Here is a 10,857-nt window from a genome sequence, read left to right as displayed (position 1 = left end):
TGAAAGTGAATTGTGTTGTTTTTAGATGCTTCGGTAAAACCCAAAGAAGAAAGAGAAGAAGAAGAGAAGCTTTGGTGTTGTTAATATCTCTAGGTATCAGACACTGCAGACCATTTACAGTTCATATGTTATAAATTGTCATGTTTTCTTCAGGTTTACTGATGATATTTGGAAACAAACTCTGGGTAAGTAGTAACCTTTCCCCTTCATTTGATATTTTGCATGTCCTTTGCAATAGCATATTGTGGAGTATAAAACAATACAAAACTTTTGTGGCTATGCCTAGCCAATGTGTTCATATAGTGACCCTGAAAGTGTTTGGACACTTGAGATGTGCTTAAAATGTCTGAATGTTATCGTATTATATAACAATACAAGCAGATCTAAATAAATAAAAGTGTCCTAAAAGCGCATTAAAGTTTATGAAATTCTAGTGAAATATGTTTGTAGTTAATGTGATGTACACCTATGAGAACTGACTTCATATATATATATATACAATATTGCACTTTCAAGTCAAGTCAAGTTGAGTAGCTCATGCAGCATTTGAACGTACAGATGATTTCTTTAATATTATATCTGATGCACTGTCATTCAGACATGTGTGGTCAAATAGAGATTAATTATCTCTAAAACTGTGTATATAAGTACCCTTCATGTGTGTAACCTGTCTCTTGTCTCACTAAGCATGGCGTCAGTGTTGTCACAGCTGATGGGTCAGTGGATGGATGTTCAGGGTCTCCTGATATTTCTGTGTGTGCTTCTGCTGGTGAAACACCTGCGATATGTTCTTACAAACAACATGCCGCCAGGACCCTTCCCTCTGCCTTTGGTTGGAAATGTACTGAATATAGGCTTTACTGATCCAATGGAGGTTTTTCCGAAGGTAAGTTGTATGAAGAGCAGTAATGATTTGACTACTACAGTTGTGTACTTTACAAGATAACAACATCTTGATAGATTGCTGAGAGGTATGGAGATGTGAGCACACTGTATCTGGGAAACAATCCATGCATCCTGCTCACTGGATACGAGAGTTTCAAAGAGGCGTTTGTGGAGCAGGCGGACATCTTCACAGACCGGCCGTACTTCCCTATAGTTGACAAGCTCAGTAAAGGGAAAGGTACAGATGCAGAAAAAGCTATATTGCAGCAATCAGATTCAATACTGGCAAAATCTGAAATCATTTTCGTTCTAATATTGACCTTTGCCCACTTCATTCTGTCTGTGTAGGTTTGATTATGTCCAGCGGACACATGTGGCGTCAGCAGAGGCGTTTTGCTCTGGCAACTCTCAAATACTTTGGTGTGGGGAAGAAAACTCTAGAAAACTTCATCCTGCAGGAGTGTCGCTTTCTCTGTGACTCTATACAGACTGAACGAGGTCAGTGAGCAACATTTTAGGGGTAAACACCATTTCTTCTCCTTCACAAACAAGATTGTTGTAATTCTTTTACCAAAACTCCAGTGAAATGTTTCAAGACCAGGGAGTGACATTTTCAGTGTCACAATCATGTCTTGAAGGGCCGTATGTACATACTGTCCTCTACAGGCCGCCATCTGCAAGTGCAAGTGTCCTTTGAAGGTCAAATATCTGGGAAACCACATGAGAGCTCATCTTTCTGAATTTTTCTCTTTTCATTTAAATAAATATACAGTGAGATTCAAAGCTTGAAAGTGAATTGTGTTGTTTTTAGATGCTTCGGTAAAACCCAAAGAAGAAAGAGAAGAAGAAGAGAAGCTTTGGTGTTGTTAATATCTCTAGGTATCAGACACTGCAGACCATTTACAGTTCATATGTTATAAATTGTCATGTTTTCTTCAGGTTTACTGATGATATTTGGAAACAAACTCTGGGTAAGTAGTCCTTCATTTGCTTCATTTGATATTTTGCATGTCCTTTGCAATAGCATATTGTGGAGTATAAAACAATACATGGCTATGCCGGCTATGCCTAGCCAATGTGTTCATATAGTGACCCTGAAAGTGTTTGGACACTTGAGATGTGCTTAAAATGTCTGAATGTTATCGTATTATATAACAATACAAGCAGATCTAAATAAATAAAAGTGTCCTAAAAGCGCATTAAAGTTTATGAAATTCTAGTGAAATATGTTTGTAGTTAATGTGATGTACACCTATGAGAACTGACTTCATATATATATATATACAATATTGCACTTTCAAGTCAAGTCAAGTTGAGTAGCTCATGCAGCATTTGAACGTACAGATGATTTCTTTAATATTATATCTGATGCACTGTCATTCAGACATGTGTGGTCAAATAGAGATTAATTATCTCTAAAACTGTGTATATAAGTACCCTTCATGTGTGTAACCTGTCTCTTGTCTCACTAAGCATGGCGTCAGTGTTGTCACAGCTGATGGGTCAGTGGATGGATGTTCAGGGTCTCCTGATATTTCTGTGTGTGCTTCTGCTGGTGAAACACCTGCGATATGTTCTTACAAACAACATGCCGCCAGGACCCTTCCCTCTGCCTTTGGTTGGAAATGTACTGAATATAGGCTTTACTGATCCAATGGAGGTTTTTCCGAAGGTAAGTTGTATGAAGAGCAGTAATGATTTGACTACTACAGTTGTGTACTTTACAAGATAACAACATCTTGATAGATTGCTGAGAGGTATGGAGATGTGAGCACACTGTATCTGGGAAACAATCCATGCATCCTGCTCACTGGATACGAGAGTTTCAAAGAGGCGTTTGTGGAGCAGGCGGACATCTTCACAGACCGGCCATACTTCCCTGTGAATGACAAGATCTGTAAAGGGCAAGGTAGAGGGACACAGTACATACACCAAACACAATAACACCATTTGTACTTTAAAATGGTCAGAAATATGACTGTTGATAACATTGGTAAAACAGTTGGCAACCACAAACTTCTTTCTTAATTCTGCTTTCATTCAAGATGTTAATATGGATTCGCATTTCAGACACAGCTAATTTGTTTATTTTTGCTCTATTAATAAAATAGTTTGAATATCAATTGTGAACTGTTCCAGTGCTGTTGGTAAAATTACCTTTTGCAATGGCTACAATAACAAGCAACATCAATAACAATCTGTAACGTTACGGTGATTCTGGATTTCTAATGTAACATGAGAAAATTTAATTTTCCTGTCTTTTCACAATTCAAACCATCCATATATTGAAACCATGCTCTGTAAAATGTTTCACTTAGAAATGTATGGAAGACACCCACATTCACCAACACAACTGACCACATTTACATGCCAACATTTGGTGTTCATAAACTTGGTGTAGGACCTTTAAGGTTTGTTTGACATTTAAAGGTTTGTGTGACGGATTTGATTTGTCACTGCCTGAGTGTAATGCAGCTTTGCAAAGATATGCAAAAATTAAAAAAATAATTATCCTTTTATATGTAGGTCTGATCTTCTCTAGTGGACACATGTGGCGTCATCAGAGGCGCTTTGCTCTGGCAACACTTAAGTACTTTGGTGTTGGCAAGAAAACTCTAGAAAACTCCATCCTGCAGGAGTGTTGCTTTGTCTGTAGTGCTTTGCAAACCAAGCAAGGTTAGTGAACACCATTTCTGTCACTTCATATATCTCAACAGGCTTCGAGTTCATTCTGTGCTCTACAGGCAATGATTTGAAAGTAGTTCAAAGTAGTTTGCAGCCTTAACCATTCTTTCTCTCTTTTGCTTTCCAAGGTTTGCCATTCAACCCTCATCACCTCTTGACCTACGCAGTGGGCAATATAATATGCAGCCTGGTTTTTGGCTACAAGTTTGAGTATGACAACCATCATTTTCATGAGCTGTTGCAGTATTCAGATGAAACCTTTAAGCTGCCCATCAATATCTGGGGTCGGGTATGGGACCAGATTTACTGTAATGGACCCTTTTCACTGTAATGATAATGCATTCCCACAGTTATTAAAGGGATACAGAAAAAATGAAAATTCTGATATTTACTTATCCTTAAGTTGTTCCAAACCTGGAAGAGTTTTTCTTCTCTTGAACGTGAAAGATATTTTGAAGAATGTGGGTAATCAAACAGTTTCTGGGCGGACATCTTCACAGGCCAGCCGTACTTCCCTGTGAATGACAAGATCTGTAAAGGTAGAAACCCATTGGCTTCCATAGTATTTTATTTTTCCATACTATGGAAGCCAATGGGGATCAACAACTGTTGAATTGAATTGAATTGAAATTTATTTGACAATTTAGAAACTGTACAAAATAACAAGTATCCCATACACTTAAAAACAAAACTGTCGAGGATAAAAACACAATGAAGTCATTGGCTTATTTCCATTGCGGCCCTCGACGTTAATATAAAAGGTAAGGCTATGTACAGAAGAGACAGAGCAAGAGTATCTCCTAATCAAATACTAATTAAAAAAAATAGTAAAGATAATTCACAATTTAAACAAATACAATCACTATTGACAATAAACACATCACAAAGCAAGCTAACTAACATCGCCAAACAGCCATCTTTTTACCAATCTTTTAAAACTCCCAAAATCTTTTACTCCCTTTATTGACACTGGTAATTTATTCCATGCAACAGCACTAGCGTATAAAAACATATTTTTCCCCACCAAACTTTTAAATTTACATGGACAAATATTAAGATTCCTACCCCTAGTATCATAGGAATGCTGTTGTCTCACCATATAAAAATAATTTTCTAAATAGCTTGGAACCACATTATTAACAATTCTATGCATCGTACCCAATAAAAAAAAAAACACCCTTTTTTCCACAGTCAATAAACCCAACTCCTTAAATTTCATTATGCAAAAGTGTTCGAGAATGCACTTTTAAAAGTATTCTAACTAATTTGTTTTGAGCCTTTTGCAATTTCTTTCATACCTTGGGAACAACTACTATACCAAAAGGAGGTAGCATAATCAAAATGGGGTTGAATCAAGGCACCTGCCAACAATTTTAAGGAATGAACATCCAATAAATCGACTTGCCTCGCTAAAAACCTAATTTTACCACATATTTTTGTAAATATCTTTCTAGCCATAAAATCACCTGTTAATTTATTATCTATTAAACAACCCAAATAATTTACTACACTTTTTGCCTCTATTGCCATATCGTTGATCTTAATCAAAAAAGTATCATCCTTATTTAATTTCATTTTTGATGCAAAGAGAATGGCCTCAGTTTTTACCTGCATGTAGGGAAAGTTTATTATCTAAAAACTATTTAGACATCACTTGTAGTTGCAACATCATATTTTCCTCTAGGACCCCCTTATCCTGGTGAAACACTAAAACTGCTGCATCATCAGCATAAAGAAAAAGTTCCTCTGAACATGCTGCTTTAAAGGGTTAGTTCACCCAAAAATGAAAATCATCACCTTTCTCACCCTCAAGTCATCCTAGGTGTATATGACTTTCTTTCAGACGAATCCAGTCGGAGTTATATTAAAAATGTTCTTTGATCTTTCAAACTGTTTAATGCCACTCAGCGGGTGTTGCATGCATCAGTCCAAAAGAAGTTAAATAAAAAGTGCCCATCCATAAAAAAAGTGTCTCACATGGCTCCGGGGGGTGAACAAAGGCCTCCTGTAGCGAATCGATGCATTTTTGTAAGAAAAATATCCATATTCAAAACGTAATAATCACTTTAATCTAGCTTGCGCCAACAGTTGTACATGGAAGCAGCTCCGGGCGGATGACGTATGAGTTCAGCGTTGCGCATGCGCCGGTGAGTCTCGTGAAAACCAACGTTTGTTAACAGGAGCAAACGAAGCAAAGTTTCCTTACTTTAGCAAAGGAAAACCAGTCTCCTCTTGGCTTTTATCGAAATCCTCCGACATTCTTCTTTACAAATCCTCGTTTTGTACTTCTAATAAGTGACCGTTGTTTTGTTTTGATCTCTCCCCTGCGCTTCCGCGTGCGTCACTTCTGAGCGGCGCATGCGCAAAGCTGACCTCATACGTCAAAAAAATTAAATACTAATAAAATACTCCCTTGAGAACTCTACAATTAATAAATAAAGGATTAGACAATATACACTTAATGTCAACCCTCTGGCTTCTATCATCAAGGTAGGACTGAACCCACCTAAGAGATTTCTCATCAAACCCAACTGCCTTTAACTTGTACAATAAAATTGTTTTCTACGGTGTCAAATGCCTTCTGAAGGTCCAACATAACCATCCCACAAAATTTGCTATTGTCAACCGCTTTCCTGTTTGGTTACCCACGTTCTTCAAAATATCTTCTTTGTTTAACAGAAGAAACAAACTTATTTGCAATTATTTAAGCTAATATAACAGTTTTTCATACCTTGGCATTCAAATTTAGAAAACTAGTTAACACTGCTGTGTGAGTGTTCATAATACAATAGCTAAAGAAGCGATTACAAATTTTACGTCTTTCTCACTTCTGACCAACGTAATTGATCTCTTGATATTTTCCCCCCGTTTTGTTAAGACGTAGAAACACTGTTATGGATTTGTTTCTGTTGGTGTTGAGAAAATGGGAATGCAAAAATTAAATTTGTTGTGTTTTCCATTCACCACTATTGAGGTTTACCCATCTATGATGACTTCCACTTCTGAGAACTCCAGAAATGTGAAAAGTGTTCTTAAAAAAAAAAGGCATGCTGTAGTTGCTGAATGTCAAAACTGTAATTTATAAAGGCATATCTTGCTTTAAGGTCAACATGAATCTTTTTGCAATCCATTTGCATCTTACAAAGACAAATGCTTGTTTTTGGAATAACATGCACTAATACATGCAGATAACCAGGAACATGCATTTAAATAAGTAATTATGATCCATTTTGATTTTATGTTGACTATTGAGTGAGATCAGTGATATTAGAATAGTTTGCTCAGGTTGGCCATTTCAAAACATGCACTACATTTTAGTTAATTTTAGTAGTTTAAATGAAAAAACACAAGGATCCTGCAAAGATTTGTAACATACTAATGACCAAATATGTTTGTCCCTCAACAGTTGTATAACACATTTCCTGCTCTGATGTCCTTGCTGCCAGGAAAGCACCAGACTGCATTTGCCAACCTTTCCAAGCTTAAGCTCTTTTCTAAGGAGGAAATCAGGAAGCACAAAGAGGACAGAAACCCCTCTAGTCCTAGAGACTACATTGACTGTTATCTGGATGAAATTGAGAACGTAACTGATTTTAGCACATCCAGGCTTTTCTTGTTTTTGTTTTTTTTTTGTTCACATTAACTAGCTGGTAATTCAAGCATTTCAAATGAAATCAAGTGAACGCAGAGCAATCATTTGTGCCCAAAACATGCCCCACATTTTTACTTTCCATTTACCTCTTTGCAGGTTCTCTCTACTGTAGCCATCTTTGTGTTTAACCCTTCTTTCTGTCCATGATTGTATCCTCTTCCTCATCTTTCCATTGTTCCCAGTGTAAGGACAGTGAGGCGGAATTCACAGAGGAAAATCTGATACACTGTGTGTTGGATCTGTTTGGAGCAGGAACAGAAAGCACTGCTAAATCACTCAGCTGGGCTTTACTCTACATGGCCAAGTATCCAGAAGTGCAAGGTGGGCTGCTCCACTCCTATTACAGTCTACTTGTTAGGCAAATGTGTATATGCATGTCCACCTACTCTGCACATTCACTTTATGTAGAAAAAGTCCATTCTGAGATCGATCAGGTGATTGGACAGACACGTCAGCCATTAATGGAAGACAGGGCACATCTGCCGTACACCTACGCTGTGATGCATGAGATTCAGAGGTTCGCAAATGTTCTTGCTTTCATTCCGCCGAGAGTTGCCAGCAAAGACACCACAGTAGCCGGATGTCTCATACCAAAGGTAAGTCGTGAAATAATGTTTGCAGCATCTAGGTCATATTTCTACGAGAAATCAAAAGGAAAAAAATAAATGTGTGTATGTGTGTGTATATATATATATATATATATATATATATATATTATATTCTTTCAGTAAACAAACCTTTTGTTTAATTCTTATGTTTTGTCCTATGGCAGGGTGTGATGGTGCTGCCAATGCTGAAGCCAATCCTGGAGGACAAGAATGAATATCGCACTCCGTATGAATTCAATCCTGCTCAATTTCTGGATGGAAATGGCAAATTTTTGAAGAGAGAAAATTTCATTCCCTTTTCAATAGGTAGGTAATGATGAGGAACTAAAACAAATAAATTCACACAAACATACACTGCAAACTTAAACAACATACCGTTTAAAAGGTTGCGTTTGGTAATTTTTTTATTATTATTTTTTATTATTATCTTATGCTCACCAAGGCTGCATTTATTGAAATACAGTAAAAACAGTAATATTGTGAAATATTATTACAATTTAAAATAGCTGTTTTCTAAAAAAAATATTTTCAAATGTAATTTATTCTTGTGATGCAAAGCTGAATTTTCAACAATCGCTACTCCAGTCTTCAGTGTCACATGATCCTTCAGAAATCATTCTAATATGCTGATTTGCTGCTCAAGAAACATTTCTTATTATTATCAACAGTTGTGCTGCTTAATATTTTTGTGGAAACTGTGATACATTTTTTTTTTCTTTGGTGATTTTAAAATTCTAAAGAACAACATTTATTTGAATAAGACATCTTTTGTAACATTATAATTGTCTTTAGTGTCACTGTTAATGCACAATTTAATGCATCCTTGCTGAATGGAAGTATTAATTTCTTTCAATAATATCTTACTGACCCCAGACTTTTGAATTGCGGTATATATAAACGATTAAAACGTCTAATTTTAGCATACACTCGTTAACTCAATCAAATAGTGAACAGGTTTACTGATGCAGACCCTGATTTCCAGGTAAGAGGATGTGTCCAGGTGAGCAGCTCGCTCCTATGGAGCTCTTCCTCTTCTTTATCTCTCTGATGCAGCATTTTACCTTCCTGCCACCTGAGGGAGAAACACTGAGTCTCAAAAGGACAGTTGCCATCGCTTCTGCTCCTGAACCCTTCCACATTCGTGCTGTGCCTCGATAGTGCCACACGATTGAAATCTAAAATAAAAAAATCTCCACACTGCTGAAGCACAAATAAACATTTGTTTCTTTTTTGTAACATAAAACGCACATAGTATGAAAGATATGGCAATGGCATTTTATTTTCATTTAATACACAAGGTTTATTTTCTTTGCCCATGATTGATAATATATCCTGCATAATTAATTTGGAGAATGTTAGTTGTGGCTGAAATTAAAGGCAGCTGAATTGCTGTACAATCAATCAGTCAGCCAGTCAAATGGCTGTTTAGGATGCAAAGCATCTTTCTGCCTTGATGGCAACCAAAAGTAGCTATATATTCGGATACCTTATAACATAAATCACATATTTAATCATATTAGTAGATGATATACCTGTATGTGGACTTTAAAAGCATGAATTGGACTTTTATTTTCTGCAGTCTTTGGCTTCACACCTCAGAATAATTGTTTGTGAAGGGTTTGAGTGCTTGTATGTTGATGTGGCGCCACCAGCTTTGTCATGACATCATTTCCCTATGACTGCTGAGTCATTGGTCACATGGCATTTAAGACTCAGGTGGTTGGTTAAAAACGTCTTTTCTGGGCAGCTGAGAAACTGCCATCAAAATGAGTCAGTCAAGCTCTGCGTTATGCAGTCAGATATCTTTTTTCTATTTTAAAAACCAATGTATTAATGGATTTTTTTTATCCAAAGTAATTCATTCATATTCTTACACAGGTGCTCTAGTTTCACATCTCCTGCACTCTGCGGTTGTCTCGGATAATAAAATAACCTTCACTTAAATCAGTATTTTATGTCTGTGTATTTATTTGATAATTGTCCTTGTTCTATTGTTTCAGCTCACACTATGCCTTGTAATAAGTCAGCCATCAACAACTGCTGTAAAGTCGGCCGTTTCCCATCTTTAAGAGTGAAGTCGGACGACTGCAGCAAAGTGAAGTGCTCCGTACCTGTTCGCAAGAATCCTTGCAGCTGTGTGACATGCTGTGGCCGTGAGGCTGTTGTCGTGCAGGATGACTGTAAATACAGTGGAGCGTGTGGAAAGCAGGTGTACGGCTGCGTCAAGCCGGTTTGTCAGCACAACCCTTGCTGCAACCTGACATCATGTCATGATCATGCGGTCAAGAGCCTCATCCAGGATGACTGTGAATCCTGGAGACGTTGTGGAAATGAAGAGTTTGTCTCATTCCCTGTCAATAAGTGGAAGTGCGCGTGCTGCACACCGGGTTGTGATCAACTGCCATTGCAACTGACTGACAGAAAGCTGTGATTATGTTGGACTGTGAGGATTCAGTCCTCAGGTTCTTCTGTCTAGAATTGAAATTAATCTTTTAATGAAGCTGGAAAAATGAGGCCAAAAGTACAAAGAAATAACAAGTGAAAAATAAAACCTTTTAAAAGTATGCACACGTGAGTGGATTATTTCTGTAGGCTACTACTAAACATGCAAACAAACAAATATAGACATCCAGCACAGAATGCAGTACTGATCAAGATTTGCACATTTTAAATGGTAAGATTTTAAAATAAATTATAAATAAACCCAGGACTGAAGTAATCTATAAAACAAAATGTAAATGAATTTGTATGCAGTCTTTTTGATCTGAATGAGCTTTATTAGTTTAATATTTGAAAACAACCCCTAAAAACCACATTAGAAAAACATTAATACCACCTCGAAAACACTGTTTATACTGTACCTCACAGAACTTTCCAGATCCATGTTTAATGAGTTATTCGTGTCAGATATCAGCTAAATATCAACAGGACATTCACTATTAACTCTTTAAAATGATTGTAGTAATTTGTGTATTTTTTAGGCGTTGGTGCGATCATTTGTCTTCGTGAAGTTGTGAGGCTGTCGAA

The 10,857-nt window shown here is 36.9% G+C and overlaps 1 protein-coding gene across 1 annotated transcript; it reads left to right on the top strand.

Moving 5' to 3' along the window:
* Nucleotides 1-1,821: 1,821 nt before the first annotated feature.
* On the top strand, nt 1,822-10,343 carry LOC107697904 (cytochrome P450 2J6-like). The gene is made up of 10 exons (XM_016498767.1): nt 1,822-1,856; nt 2,359-2,557; nt 2,632-2,794; nt 3,412-3,561; nt 3,699-3,859; nt 6,977-7,153; nt 7,405-7,543; nt 7,631-7,818; nt 7,995-8,136; nt 9,831-10,343. Exons 2-10 carry the CDS (start codon nt 2,360-2,362, stop codon nt 10,259-10,261), a joined length of 1,749 nt encoding a protein of 582 aa, XP_016354253.1. The 5' UTR covers nt 1,822-1,856; nt 2,359; the 3' UTR covers nt 10,262-10,343.
* The last annotated feature ends 514 nt before the right edge of the window (nt 10,344-10,857 follow it).

The sequence above is a fragment of the Sinocyclocheilus anshuiensis genome, unplaced genomic scaffold (assembly GCF_001515605.1).
Source record: "Sinocyclocheilus anshuiensis isolate Anshui unplaced genomic scaffold, SAMN03320099.WGS_v1.1 scaffold78, whole genome shotgun sequence".
Lineage (NCBI taxonomy): Eukaryota > Metazoa > Chordata > Actinopteri > Cypriniformes > Cyprinidae > Sinocyclocheilus > Sinocyclocheilus anshuiensis.
This window is presented reverse-complemented; position numbering and strand designations above follow the sequence as displayed.

Excerpts from the sequence above, each read along its gene's own strand:
- LOC107697904 (XM_016498767.1), top strand. The coding sequence starts at position 2,360 with ATGGCGTCAGTGTTGTCACAGCTGATGGGTCAGTGGATGGATGTTCAG. Across the intron at positions 7,154-7,404 it reads ATCTGGATGAAATTGAGAAC|TGTAAGGACAGTGAGGCGGA; the intron begins GTAACTGATTTT and ends CATTGTTCCCAG. Across the intron at positions 7,544-7,630 it reads CAAGTATCCAGAAGTGCAAG|AAAAAGTCCATTCTGAGATC; the intron begins GTGGGCTGCTCC and ends CACTTTATGTAG.